This window comes from Rhinopithecus bieti, unplaced genomic scaffold (genome assembly GCF_001698545.2).
Source record: "Rhinopithecus bieti isolate Rb0 unplaced genomic scaffold, ASM169854v2 scaffold_9383, whole genome shotgun sequence".
Classification (NCBI taxonomy): Eukaryota; Metazoa; Chordata; class Mammalia; order Primates; family Cercopithecidae; genus Rhinopithecus; species Rhinopithecus bieti.
The window spans coordinates 3,033,211-3,047,873 of NW_016806471.1; the positions used below are offsets into that span (position 1 = coordinate 3,033,211).

The 14,663-nt window shown below is 48.3% G+C and overlaps 1 protein-coding gene across 1 annotated transcript in view; it reads left to right on the forward strand.

The window, feature by feature from the left end:
* Window positions 1-12,666: 12,666 nt before the first annotated feature.
* Window positions 12,667-14,663, forward strand: part of FFAR4 (free fatty acid receptor 4) — a 24,080-nt gene continuing 22,083 nt past the window's right edge. Inside the window, exon 1 of the mRNA XM_017876766.1 lies at window positions 12,667-13,904. Coding sequence (XP_017732255.1) covers window positions 13,338-13,904 — 567 coding nt within the window. The 5' untranslated portion in view covers window positions 12,667-13,337. The remainder of the gene's footprint in view (window positions 13,905-14,663) is intronic.

Below are 14,663 nucleotides of genomic sequence, written 5' to 3' on the forward strand. Positions count from 1 at the left end.
AAAAAAAAAAAAAAAAAAAAAAAAAAGAGAGAAAGAAAGAAAGAAAAAAAGAAAGAAAAAAGGAAGTTTTATTCCCCCCCCCAAAAAAGAAAGAGATTTCTCCATGCATCAAAATATGAGGAATAGATTCCTATAATGCAAATTACAAGAAAAGAGAAAGCACTGTGTCAGTGAGTTCACCAAAGAGTTATCATTCCAGAATTTATGGCCTAGGAGTCACTGACCTCCCCTCACCCTTTTGTTTCTCTCTCTTTCTCTCACTCTCTCGCACGTGTGTGTGTGTGTGTTTCACAGGAATTGCGAGAGAGGAGGAAAAAGGGGAGATGAAGTGGTTGGCTGGACGGAAATGGCTGGTTTTGCAATGCAGTTTGGGGAGAGGAAAAGTAAACTGGGAGAAAGTTAGCCAGGCCTTAGAGCCTCCTTCCTGCATGGGTTGTAGAAAGAGAGGACATGTGCCTTGCCATTCGGAAGCTGCTCAGCTAAGTCTGGTTATTTGTCTGGGGAGTCAGGAGTCTGATGAAGCCAGGCCAGAGGCCTCTGAGGCTGAACAAAACATTAGTACGGGAGGAGCAAAAGTTACACACACACACGCGCACACGCACACACACGCACACAAGCCCATTCTGGCTGGATTAAACAGAAAAAGGTATAATGTAATTCACAGGCTCTCCGATGGGAGGGCCAGAGAATTGACCGTGAAGACTTCCCAGTCTGGAATGATGTCACATGATGAAGCCTACTCTAGTGGAACATTCAGTGTCACCACACTACAGCACAGACACCATGCCTGGCTTGTACCACTGGTTCTGGACATGGGATCCTAGAAGCCTCTTGACTGTGCCCTAAACTCTTGCCCACAAATGGATTCTGTGAAACCCCTGCTCGTCCTCTCCTGTGAAGCCAAGTCTCTCACAGTATGTCTGGTGGCCTAAGCTTAGGGTACATGCCTTGGAGCAAGGGAGACTGGGAAAGCCAGTGTTGACCTTTCCCTTGGGGAGGCAGGACTCACACTGCGGGAAATTTCCAAGTCACCTGATAGAGTTCAAAAGGACAGTCATCAAGTCTGATATATATCCCCACAATAGCATTGCTGTATTGGGTGTGTGTGTATGTGTGTGTGTATGAAATAGACAAATGATCTATATCTCAAGGTCCCCTTTCCAGGACAGTTTCATCCTTAAAAATCCAAAGAATCATCATTCAAGCTGCCACCAGGAGCAGGGAGCCCAGTTCCCTCATTTGGGTGTCACTTGACACCTCTGAGTCCAGACAACAGCTCCAAGCTCCAGGTACCATCATCTGGTCACTCCTTCTCCTTGTGGCTTTGCTTGTTCAGGTCAGCATTGCCCCTGTATGTGGGCCCAGGTCCCTTTCTCCCCTTACCCCCTGAAATGAAAAGCGGACACACTCTTCAGAGATGTACCAGGCTCATGGATGGATGGATGGATGGGTGGATGGATGGATGGATGGATGAATGGGCATATAGGCGGATGAGTGGGTGGGTGGATGGACACCAGAGCTTTGAGGGACAATGGTCACTGTAGCCAATGACACCAGGGGGCAGTGCAGAGCAGCTTTCAAGGCCTAACTCCGTACACTCTTCCATCAGACCTGGCTGGCCAGGCTTGGAGAGCTCATTTTGTTCAACATTTTCTTTTTTTTTTTTTTTTTTTGAGACGGAGTCTTACTCTGTCACCCAGGCTGGAGTGCTGTGGCGGGATCTCAGCTCACTGCAAGCTCCGCCTCCCGGGTTCACGCCATTCTCCTGCCTCAGCCTCCCAAGTAGCTGGGACTACAGGCGCCGCCACCTCACCCGGCTAGTTTTTTTGTATTTTTTAGTAGAGACAGGGTTTCACCGTGTTAGCCAGGATGGTCTCGATCTCCTGACCTCGTGATCTGCCCGTCTCGGCCTCCCAAAGTGCTGGGATTACAGGCTTGAGCCACCGCGCCCGGCCTTGTTCAACATTTTCATTTGTGAGGAAGGAGTTGAGGCTCAAGACAGGAATGGCTGTGTCAGTAGCGCACAGCAACAGAGCTGGCTCTTGATGCGACTCCAGCACCCTCTGCATTACAGTATTTGCATAAGCCCACCTTCCCAGGCTCGGACAGCCCGGATGCTGCCAAGCCTCCCTCAGCTCTCAGTGACTCTGGATCCCTTCCTAGGAGGCTCATCTGTGGCCAGCTGCTGAACTCAATCAGCATAGAGGAAACAGACAGTCAGAGTTCAGGGTGTTGGCCAGGCTGAGTCATTGTCTTCAGTCCCTCCGAAGGGCTGCGTGTTAGGGCCCTCATTGGATACCCCTTCCCCAGCCATGTCTTTTCTCTCCTTTTGGAATCCAGATCACCTGGAGATCGTATTTCCCAGGAAAGGAAGGACCCCAGGCTGAGAACACATCTTACGATAAATGATCCCTCTCTTCTCAAAATTTACTTCTGTGTTACATCCTCTCTAGCCCTGCTTTTTAATTTCCACTGCCTGTTTCTTTGGGGCAGTGGGGTGGAGTGGGGAGTACCAGTGTGGTGATGTCCCCTCCCACCCCACCCCATCCTTATCCATCTTTACCGCAGGCTCCTGAGGACCACAACTTAGATAGCAGAGACGTCGAAAGGCTCACTAAACCTCAAATTTCCATTTTCATTCAGTCAGCTATTTAATTATTCAACTATTGAAAATATTTTAAGTCCCTACTATGTGTCAGATGCTAAAAAAAAAAAAAAATCACAAACTTACACTTATTAAGCCTTTACTACACTAAAGGTGTGACATTTAGTATATTATCTTACACAAGCCTATGAAGGAGGTGTTTTATTTATTTATTTTTAATTTTTTTATTTTTTTTGAGACTTGCTCTGTCACCCAGGCTGGAGTGCAGTGGCACGATCTTGGCTCACTGCAACCTCCACCTCCTGGGTTCAAGCAATTCTCCTGCCTCAGCCTCCTGAGTAGCTGGGATTACAGGCACCTGCCACCCATATCATTCAATTTGAAAGTATTTTAATGACTGTGTAATATTCTACTGAAGACATATAACTTATTTACCTCCCCCCACTATTGACCTTATATCTATTTTAGAAGTGGTTCAGTGTTTCAGTGTTTAATATTTTCTTTCTTTCTTACTTTCTTTTTCTTTTTTATTTTTTTGAGACAGAGTCTTGCTCTGTTGCCCAGGCTGGAGTGCAGTGGTGCCATCTCGGCTCACTGCAACCTCCACCTCCTGGGTTCAAGCTATTCTCCCTGCCTCAGCCTCCCGAGTAGCTGGGATTACAGGCACCCACCACCATGCCCAGATAATTTTTGTCTTTTTAGTAGAGACGGGGTTTTGCCATGTTGGCCAGGCTGGTCTCGAACTCCTGACCTCGAGTGATCCACCTGCCTCAGCCTCCCAAAGTGCTGGGTTTACAGGCGTGAGCCACCATGCCCAGTCTTGAAGGATGCATTGTTATTTTCATTTTACAAATGAAGAAGCAGAGATCTAGAGAAGTGATGTCACTTGCCCAGTGGTGCACAGTCAGTGAGCTACAGAACAGGAATCAAACCCAGGAGGCCACACTCAAGTATCAGACATTTCCTGCAAGTGTTCAATTGTGAGGCTTGTGGCTCGGGGCTCTTCCTCTTCAGCTGCACCCCACAGGCAGTGCCAGAGTGCTGAAGCACGTAGCCCCAAGCAAGGGCCAACGGGTGAGCAGGAGTGGCAGAGATGCCCAGGCCTAGGTTCTGGCCACTGAAGTGTGTTGTAGCTTTGGGACTTCCAGAGTGGAATTCCAGAATGTTCCATCAGGTTCCATTCTTCAGTGGTGCATGGTTGCAAAGCTGCAGCTCAGGGAAGAGCCCCTCCAAGGTCACTGGGTTGAGAATTGAGAACCTGAGTCTGCTCCACTGGGGCTAATGAGCCATGTAAGCGGGATCATTTCCCTTTGCTGCATGGGGGCCACCCGCTGCCTCCTCTGTGAAATGGGAGAGCATACCAACTGCCCTGGAGAGCTGTCCTCAAGATGAGATAAGAGAGCATGGACGTAAAAGGGTCTGGAAATTCAGAGGTCTTTGCTTGTATGAATATATGTCCTTATTTATCGCCATGTGACAGGCTGGTGAGTCTTGACTGAGTTTCTCTGGAGATTGAAGCAGTAGTCAAGTTTTTAACATAGGATTGTCTTTTTGGTTTTGTTTTTAATGACTGCCACACATACTCTGTCCTAAAAGAAAGAGAAGTTTAACAACAACAGCAAAATATGGAGGACATAATCTTGCAAGTAGAAATGGATGTGGTTAACCTTGGGGAAAACTACATGGTCGACACTTTTCCCATTTCACTTTAAACCAGTGGAGACTAAAGCAGAGCCTGGCCTCTGAGAGCTATTGCTGGAGGGTGGATGTGGTGCATAGCTGTGTCTTTTCACCTTGCAGCCAAGCTGGGGCCTAAATATGGCACAGGACAGTTGCGTGCATTAAGGAAACTGAGGGATAGAATAGAAAAATAATGTGACTGGAAAAAAATTGTTTTTCTTTGATACAGAGTGAGACTCTGCTCAGGCTGGAGTGCAGTGGCGCGATCTCAACTCACTGCAACTTTCACCTCCTGGGTTCAAGCAATTCTCCTGCCTCAGCCTCCTAAGTAGCTGGGACTACAGGCATGCGCCACCACGCCCAGCTATTTTTTGTATTTATAGTAGAGACGAGGTTTCGCCATAGTGGCTAGACTGGTCTTGAATTCCTGACCTCAGGTGATCCACCCACCTCAGTCTCCCAAAGTGCTGGGATTACAGGTATGAGCCACTGCGCTGGGTCCTAGAAACAATTTTTAAATGCATATTACAATATAGTGTGTACAACATAACTCCCATTTTATAAAATACCTGTAGGCATACAGACAGCCCTGGATGTACAGAAAACACACTGGAAAGTTACACAGCACAATCTCACAGGGTTATTGCTGTGTGGAAGAATGATGGACAAATTTATATTTTTCTTGCATTTTGTAATGGAAACATAGAGCTAATAAAGAAGCCAAAAAGAGAGAAAGTGATGCAAGAGGAATCGCGCAACACTGCAATATCTTGGCTAATGGTCTCCTTGGGATGTGTGGAATTTCGGTGAAGCCACATCTTGTACTGCAGATGTGAAACCTGTGAAACATAGTGAAACCCTGTCTCTACTAAAATTACAAAAAGTACCTGGGTGTGGTGGCACGTGCCTGTACTCCCAGCCACTTGGGACACTAAGGCAGGAGAATCACTTGAACCCAGGAGGCAGAGGTTGCAGTGAGCTGAGATCGCACCACTGCACTCCAGCCTGGGTGACAGAGTGAGACTCCATCTCAAAAAAAAAAAAAAAAAAAAAAAAAATTAGTAGTAGTGGCCAGACACTGTGGTTCACGCCTGTCATACCAGCACTTTGGTAGGCCATGGTGGGTAGATCATGAGGCCAAGAGATCGAGACCATCCTGGCCAACATCGTGAAACCCCATCTCTACTAAAAATGTAAAAATTAGCAGGGCATGGTGGCGCATGCCTGTAGTCCCAGTTACTCGGGAGGCTGAGGCAGAAGAATCACTTGAATCCAGAAGGCAGAGGTTGCAGTGAGCCGAGATCATGTCACTGCACTCCAGCCTGGTGACAGAGTGATATACCACCTCAAAATTTTAGTTGTTTTAGTTGAGACGGGGTTTCACCATGTTGGCCAGGCTGGTCTTGAACTCCTGACCTTGTGATCTGCCCACCTCAGTCTCCCAAAGTGCCAGGATTACAGGTGTGAGCCACCGCACCCGACCACTACTACTATTATTGTTATTGTTCTTTCTGGCCCCCTTGCCAGTCCCCCTACTCCTCACTGTTCCTTCTTCCCCAAAGTTACCTCAGCAGTCGGGGGGCTGATCCTTTCTGGACTATTGACTCCTAAGGCCTCCTCAGGGCACTGGGGCTTTTTGAGGCATGGCTTCATCTCTTTTGTCTGCCTGGGAGGAACAGAGTTTAGTCACCCCAGGACTCCAGCGACAGTGGTCAGGCCTGGCCGTCCAATGTGAGGACACCGCCCCTCCCAACAGTTGCTAAAGGGCTGGCCCTTGCTCTCCTTTCTTCATCTTCTCAGGCGAGATTGCCGCAGAAATGAGCTTGCAGACACTCCCAGGCAGACAAAGCCGGCTCAGTGGGACTCACACATGAGCCCTGCCCCGTCGATGCCGCCCCTGTGATAGGGTATGTAACTGCCCAGTGGGTTCACCTTGCCTGCTGCCTAGACAGAGCTCATTTTTCAAGACAGGGGAATTGCAATGGAGAAAGAGTAATTCACTCAGAGCCGGCTGTGTAGGAGACTGCAGTTTTTTTATTACTCAAATCAGTCTCCACGAGCATCGGTGGATTAGAACTTTTAAAGATAATTTGGTGGGTAGGGGCTTGGGAAGTGGGGAGAGCTGATTGGTCAGGTTGGAGATGGAATCATAGAGGGTCGAAGTGAGTTTTTCCTGCTGTTTTCTATTCCTGGGTGTGATGGCAGAACTGGTTGAGCCAGATTACCGGTCTGGGTGGTGTTGGCTGGTCCATGGAGTGCAGGGTCTGCAGAATATTTCAAGCACTCATCTTAGGTTTTGCAATAGTGATGTTACCCCAGGAGCAATTTGGGGAGATTCAGAATCTTGGAGCCAGCATGACGTCTAAACTGTAATTTCTAATCTTGTAGCTAATTTGTTAGTCCTGCAAAGGCAGACTAGTCCCTAGGCAAGAAGAGGGTCTTTTAGGGAAAAGGGCTGCTATCAATTTTGTTTCAGAGTCAAACCATGAACTGAATTCCTTCCCAAAGTTAGTTTGGTCTATGACCAGGAATGGACAAGGACGGCTTGCTTGAAGGTTAGAAGCAAGATGGAGTCAGTTAGGTCTGATTTCTTTCCCTGTCATAATTTCCTCAGTTATGATCTCGCAAAGGTGATTTCAGGTATGGGGTGGGCTTTGAGGGCTTGAGCAGAAACTGCAATCAAGTGGGCAGAGAGAGCCAGTGAGAAGGGCCATTGCTGCTCACAAGCCCACAAACCACGAGGCACAGCCACCTCTAACCACAGTGCAGGTTTCAGCCTGCCCAGGACTCCCACCTGAGGGGCACGCACAGGGGCTCAGCCAGACCCTGTTGGCCATGCCCAGAACCTTGGCTGCATCAACCCTGGGGAAGGAATGCCTTCCAACTCATCTGTTCAGGGAAGTCCCTATTTTTCTAACTTCTGTAAAGCTTTGAGTGTGCTAGCTGTGGCCTGGCCACTATATCTTGTTTAAAGTAGACATGGTATGATCCCTGCCCTGGGCCCCTAGTGTGTGAACAACTTCCAAACAGGCAGCTGAACACTTGAGTCTTGCTCTTATTTTCCAGCTTCTACTTGGGTTCCTTTCTTTTGACTGATAGGTGTGCTATGGACAGTGGAGAAGATCACAGGGCTGGGCACCCCAGAGCCCTTGCCCCTTCGCAGGCATGTGATGCTCTCTCAGGCCTTCCTACCTTTGCATTACTATTCCCTTGGTCTGAATGCCTGTGCCCTGTCTACCTGGGAACTCGTGGGCCTCCTTGAAGAAGGGGCCTTGCACCACCATCAGGGTACAAGGGTGGTCTTTCCCCGTCACCCTACTCTGGCCTGGCTGAGGTGGTTACCCAGCTGTGAATGCTCAGGGCAGTTGAGCCTGGGGATCTGGGAGAGGTCTCACCTTGACAAGATGGGAGGAAAGAGGCAGGAGAGAGACTTGAAATCTTTGCCCGAGGGTCAGCAACCTTTGCATTCTGCTCTATAATATATCCTAATTTTGCAAAGAGATACCCCGAACCTGGAAAGGCGTATGTCTCAGAACTGATAGGTATAGACAGACAGACAGATACATACATACACAGACAGAGGGACAGACTCTCACAGAGAGATTTGGAGGGGGAGCAATGAACCAGTAAGCATTTTCATACCAACTTTATAATATTTTTCCAGAGGAAAAATAAGAAAACCGGCTCACACCTGTAATCCCAGCACTTTGGGAGGCTAAGGCAAGTGGATCACTTGAGGTCAGGAGTATGAAATCAGCCTGGCCAACATGGCAAAACTCCATGTCTACTAAAAAGGCGGGTCTCGAACCCAGCTACACAGGAGGCTGAGGCAGGAGAATCACTTCAACCCGGGAGGCGGAGGTTGCAGTGAGCCAAGGTCACGCCACTGCATTCCAGCCTGGGCAACAGAGAGAGACTCTGTCTCAAAAAAAAGCAAAAGAAAGAAAAAAAAAAGAAAGAAAGAAAGAAGGAAAGAAAGAAAGAGAGGAAGAGAGAAAGAGAGAAAGAGAGGGAGGGAGGGAGGGAAGAGAGGGAGGGAGGGAGAGAGAGAGAGAGAGAGAGAAAGAAAGAAAGAAAGGAAGGAAGGAAGGAAGGAAGGAAGGAAGGAAGGAAGGAAGGAAGGAAGGAAGGGAAAGAAGAAAGAAAGACAGAAAGAAAAAAGAAAGAGAGAAAGAAAGAGAAAGAAAGAAAGGAAGGAAGGAAGGAAGGAAGGAAGGAAGGAAGAAGGAAGGAAGGAAGGGAAAGAAGAAAGAAAGACAGAAAGAAAAAAGAAAGAGAGAAAGAAAGAGAAAGAAAGGAAGGAAGGAAGGAAGGAAGGAAGAGAAAGAAGAAAGAAAGACAGAAAATGAAGAAAGAAAGAAAGAAAGAAAGAGAAAGAAAGGGAGAGAGAAGGAGGGAGAGAAAAGAAAAGAAAAGTATACACAGAGAAAGTCCCCTGTGCACCTCTCCCCTCCTGTTTGGTTGGAAATATAAAGAGGTACAGAAGCCATCTGCAATGTTGTCTTTCTCTTTAGCTTAGAAACGAGACTGTCCAGATTTACGCTTAGTGGATCCTTGTCTCGGTTTCTATGGTTTTATCTGAGAGTGGAAGGGGTAAAGAACTAATACCATGGGCAATAAATATGACTTTCACAGTGATGGATCAGCCTACGGGTATCTGCTGTCCAGTCTCCAAGGAATATGTGAGGTCTGTCTACCCTGAGGATGCCACACCCAGCCCTGTGTATGAAAGGGATTTCACAACTGTGCACATCTGGGGCCTGAACACAAAACGGAGCCTGATGGGTTGGTTAAAGGAGTCACAGAGGTTGTGGTGAAACCTCTATGAGAAAAAATGGTAACATTTTTGGCTTTTGCCACTAGATGTGACCCCACGACAGGGTTAAAAATAAGAGGTAAAGTCCTGTGAGGTCTCAAGAGCACAGGATTTCTCAGCCTCAGCACTGTCAACATTTTGGGCTGGACAATTCTTTGTTATGGAGAATGTCTCGTGCGTTGTAGGATGTTAGCAGCAGCGTCCCTGGCACTGGATGTCAGTAGCAATCTCCCAGTTATGACAACTAAAAATGGCTCCAGACATGACAAAATGTCCGAGGGTGGGGGTTACAGCAAAATCTCCCCCAGTTAAGATGCACCGCTCTAGTGGTTCAGAGCGAAGACTCTGGAGTCAGACTGTCTCAGTTCAAATCCCAGTGTTTGCAACTTGTGGGGGAATTGAATGAGTTAACAAACGCAAAGGAAGGATGGCCATATGCTTTATCCTCCAAACCAGAGCAATTTGAGAATGAAAAAGGTTCTAATAATTTCATGAACTGGGGCTGACCATGGTGGCTCATGCCTATAATCACAGCACTTTGGGAGACCAAGGTGGGAGGATTGCTTGAGACCAAGAGTTCAAGACCTGTCTGGGCAGCATAGCGAGACCTCACCTCCCCAAAAATAAAAAAATTATCTGGGCATGGTGGTGTGCACCTGTAGTACCAACTACTCATGAGGCTGAGGCAGGAGGATCACTTGGGCCCAGGAGTTCCAGGCTGCAGTGAGCTATGCCCATGCCACTATACCCAGCTTGGGTGACAGAGTGGGACCTTGTCTCCAATAATAATAATAGTATCATAAACTGGGACTGTCAGCAGAGTTTTGTCCATAATCCAAATACAGTGTTGACCACAGAGCCTGACCCACCGTGTCCACTCAGTGACCACTATGCTAAATGCTTTACAGAAAGGAACTTCATTTAATCTTCCTCAGACCCTGCGAGGTCAGTACTATCGCTATCCCCTTTCATATATGGGAAGACTGAAACTCTAATAAGCTAAAGTAACTTGCCCAAGGTCACACAGAGAGTTGTCCAACCAGGGCTCTGGTCCCCAAAGGCTAGTGCCCACATGTGCTCAGGTACCGCAGGGAAATGGCATTATTCAACACCCATCCGGCTCTGCATGAACTGCTAGTTCTGCTAGGTAATTCACAGTTCCAGCATTCAACTCATGACATTGTACCTTTACAAAGCTGAGTGTTTAGGAGTTGCTGTGATAAAAAGCAGGGACTGCATTAAAATCAACGTGGAGCAGGAAAGGAGGATAGCAGTGCTCAATATGATTTTGTTTTGAAAATCTATGCAGAGTGTAACAAGTGCATCCAGCCCATCAGGAAGCTATTATTGTTGGTTTTTTTAAAAAAAGTTTTTTTTGAGACAGGGTCTTTCTCTGTTGCCCACATTGGAGTACAGTGGCATGACCATAGCTCACTGTAGCCTGGACCTCTCAGGCTCAAGCCATCCTCCCACTTTAGCCTTCCAGGAAGCTGGGACTATAGGTACAAGCCCCCATACCCAGCTATCTTTTTTTTTTTTTTTAATTTTTTTGTAAAGGTGGGATCTGGTTATGTTGCCCAGGCTAGTTTTGAACTCCTGGGCTCAAGTGATCCTCCAGCCTCAGCCTCCCAAAGTGTTGGGATTACAGGAGTGAGCCATTACACCTGGCCTTACTGTGGTTATTTAAGAATGAAACAACAGGTCGGGTGTGTGTAATCGCAGCAGTTTGGGAGACTGAGGTGGGTGGATCATTTGAGGTCAGGAGCTTGAGACCAGCCTGACCAACATGGTGAAACCCCATCTGTACTCTAAAATACAAAAATTAACCGGGCGTGGTGGTGGGTGCCTGTAATCTCAGCTACTCAGGAAGCTGAGGGAGGAGAATCGCTTGAACCCAGGAGGCGGAGGTTGCAGTGAGCTGAGATGGCGCCACTGCACTCCAGCATGGGTGACAGAGATTTCCTCTCAAAATAAAATAAGAAAAGAATGAAACAACAAAATTTTACCCCAATTTATAGGTATTATTATTTTCCAAGATAGTTACTAAGTTGTTAGGACATAAAGTCTTATTAAGTTGTTTGAACCCAGCTACTTAATAAATGAAACTGTTTCTGTTGGGTTTTTCTTTTAGCCTAGGGGTACCATGAAGGTGCTGTGAATGGAGAAAGTCTATGAGCCTCTGCACTCAACATTTTGCCATTGGTAGAACCCAGGAGGTTAATGTTGGAGAAGGCCTTTGAGTGCAGAGAGCCCACCCTGGTTGTACATTCTGGGGAAACCTCTCTGTGTCTATATCACACCAGCCTGTGATGTAATCAGTCTCTCTCTGTCTTTCTCTGTGTTTTTCCTCTTGCTTTCTCTCTCTCTCACACACACACATACATATACATATAGTTTCCTTTCCCTCAACACAAACACTAACATCCCCTGACCCTAATCAGACAATTGCCAAAACCCCATTTGTCTGAATTCCCTTTATTTCAATTTTTTGCCCTTTTTCAACTGTTTCAGGAAGCAAACCAGTTCTGTTTTTCAACTCGAACCTAGTCAGTGTTCAAGCTGAGCATCTACTTCTCAGGTTAGAAGTCACATTATCAGCTCAGACCCATTTGGTACCATGAAAAGCAGACACACAAATGGACCCCCTCCCCAGACAGTACTTGCGACTGATGCAACCAGCCTGAAGTACTTAGGTTTCTTTTCTTTTCTTTTCTTTTTTGAGACAGAGTCTCGCTCTGTCACCCAGGCTGGAGTGCAGTGGTGTGATCTTGACTCACTGCAACCTCCACCTCCTGGTTTCAAGCAATTCTCCTGCCTCAGCCTCCCAAGTAGCTGGGATTACAGGTACCCACCACCACGCCCAGCTAATTTTTGTATTTTTAGTAGAGACAGTGTTCCACCATGTTGGCCGTGGCTGATCTGGAGCTCCTGACCTTGAGTGATCCACCCGCCTCGGTCTCCCAAAGTGCTGAGATTACAGGCATGAGCCACTGCGCCCAGTCAGTACTTAGATTTCTTAAGATCCAACCTTAAGAAAGACAATTAGAAGACAGAATGGGCAACTGGGAGAGGCCTGGTAATATGGCAGAGGGGAGAGGGGGTGAAGGTGTGGGTGGTAGGAGGGTGGCTGGTTGGGGAAGTGGCCACTGGATCTTAGGCCACAGGCATACTTTTCCATCTCCAGCTTCCTCATTTACAGAAAACCAGACTGCAGTGGTGTGATGGAAATGTGTGGGATGGGGACAGGTGACTGGCTTTCATTACTAACCAGAGGACAGCTTAGACAAGTCACTCTGGCTGGGCCTCAGTTTCCTTATCTCTAACAGGACTGGATTGCCCAGTGCTCCTCAGACTGTGGCACTTGGGGCACATTAATAGCTTGTGTGTGTATCTGGCCTTGAAATATGTCTTCCTGGGATGGCAACTGTATTAAAAAATTTGGAAGGACTCACCCTTTTTAACAAGAAAGCATTTTATGTCATTGTTCAGAATGCAAAATATATATGCATTTTAGTTACAATAATATTTGATAACATTTAATGAGTAATTACTGTATGCCAAGTGTGCCAAACTCTAGGTGAGCCTCACAGTAACCTAATGGGGTATTATTATTCCCATTTTATAGATTAAAAATCTGGGGTAGAGGGGGTAGATAATCCACCTAAAGACCTGTTATTAAGTAGTGATAAAAGATCTCCACTCCCTCTCTGCCCCACAAAAAATATGGACTCATTACAAGTTGCTTTAGGATCTACCTCCAGACCCATGGAGTTTCTATAGTAAAATCTGAACGACACAGGCCAAAATAATCTCCAAAGGCCAGCTCTGACACTTTTAAATCAATTTTAGCTAAATCCGTTCACAAAAGGCTTCGCACATCCAGTGTCCCTGAAGGATGAAGGAGGTTGGGCAGGCCCTGCGGGAGCTCGAGGAATTCGCTAAGTGAGTTTTCTGGCTTCTGAGTACACTTTAAAATGGCCAGAGGGCGCGAGGCTTCCGGCTAGGCCGCCACCTCCCCGCCCAGCTGTGGTGTTTGCAGCCAGTGTTGTCGGGCACTTCCTTGTTCCCGCGCGCCCCGGGCGCAGCTCCCTGCACCCAGCGCTAGCGCTCCTCAGAAGGGAGGGGGCCAGAGGTGAGATTTCGCAACCACCTCCCTCGCTCTTTCCCCGCCTTTGCACTCAGTCTTCTCCCAGATGAGCACTCTCTCAGACCGCTGCGGGCCGCCAGGCACCGGGAATGTCCACTGAATGCGCCCGGGCAGCGGGCGACGCGCCCTTGCGCATCCTGGAGCAAGCCAACCGCACCCGCTTCTCCTTCTTCTCGGACGTCAAGGGGGACCACCGGCTACTGCTGGCCGCAGTGGAGACAACCGTGCTGGCGCTCATCTTTGCAGTGTCGCTGCTGGGCAACGTGTGCGCCCTGGTGCTGGTGGCGCGCCGACGACGCCGCGGCACGACAGCCTGCCTGGTGCTCAACCTCTTCTGCGCCGACCTGCTCTTCATCAGTGCGATCCCTCTGGTGCTGGCCGTGCGCTGGACCGAGGCATGGCTGCTGGGCCCCGTTGCCTGCCACTTGCTCTTCTACGTGATGACCCTGAGCGGCAGCGTCACCATGCTCACGCTGGCCGCGGTCAGCCTAGAGCGCATGGTGTGCATCGTGCACCTGCAGCGCGGCGTGCGGGGTCCTGGGCGGCGGGCGCGGGCAGTGCTGCTGGCACTCATCTGGGGCTACTCGGCGGTCGCCGCTCTGCCTCTCTGCGTCTTCTTCCGAGTCGTCCCGCAACGGCTACCCGGGGCCGACCAGGTGAGCGCCCCTCTGTGCGTGCCGGGCAGGTGTCCTGCGCAGGCTGGGAAGCGAGGCCCCGACGGAAGATGGGATGAGGATGATCAACAACAATAGCCATTTATTGCACTTAATCGTTGTGCCAAACCTTGTGCCCATCTCTGTGACGTTTAATCTCTTAAATCTCACTACAACGCTGTGCACACGCCCTCCTAAATGATGTAAGTGGAGTCCCCCAAATTCTTGCGAAATGCAATGACTGTTCCGAGGTTAATTAACGAGTAGTTTAGGAGCGAGACGGAACTTTGGGGGTGTAGGGTGGCCAATCACTTTGTATTGAATCATGATTCCTCGCCAGGTGTTACAATACTGTTATTATCACGCCCATTTCACAGATGAGAAGCAGAGGTACACCGAAGTGTATAATAACTTGCCCAGAGTATTTTACCCGTAATTCGAGGAGGAGTTGGGCTCCTTCCAGTTTACCCGTAATTCAAGGAGGAGTTGAGCTCCTGTCCAGGATTGGGTTGTGGTCCTGCTTTGAAAGCGCATGGGCAAGCGCGTGTGACCTAGGGACCCCAGATGCAATGCTGTCTTTAGGGGACTTGTGACGGAATTCCCTTCCGGGGTCTTCAGTATTTTTCAGCTGCAAAACGGAAGGATTACACTAGACCTTCAAGGTGTCCTGGGCTCCTTAAATGTGCAGATTACAAAGGCTGGGCAGACGAGCTTTGTTTTGCGTAGCGGGTCCGTAGTTGTCATTATTAGGTCATGGGGGCG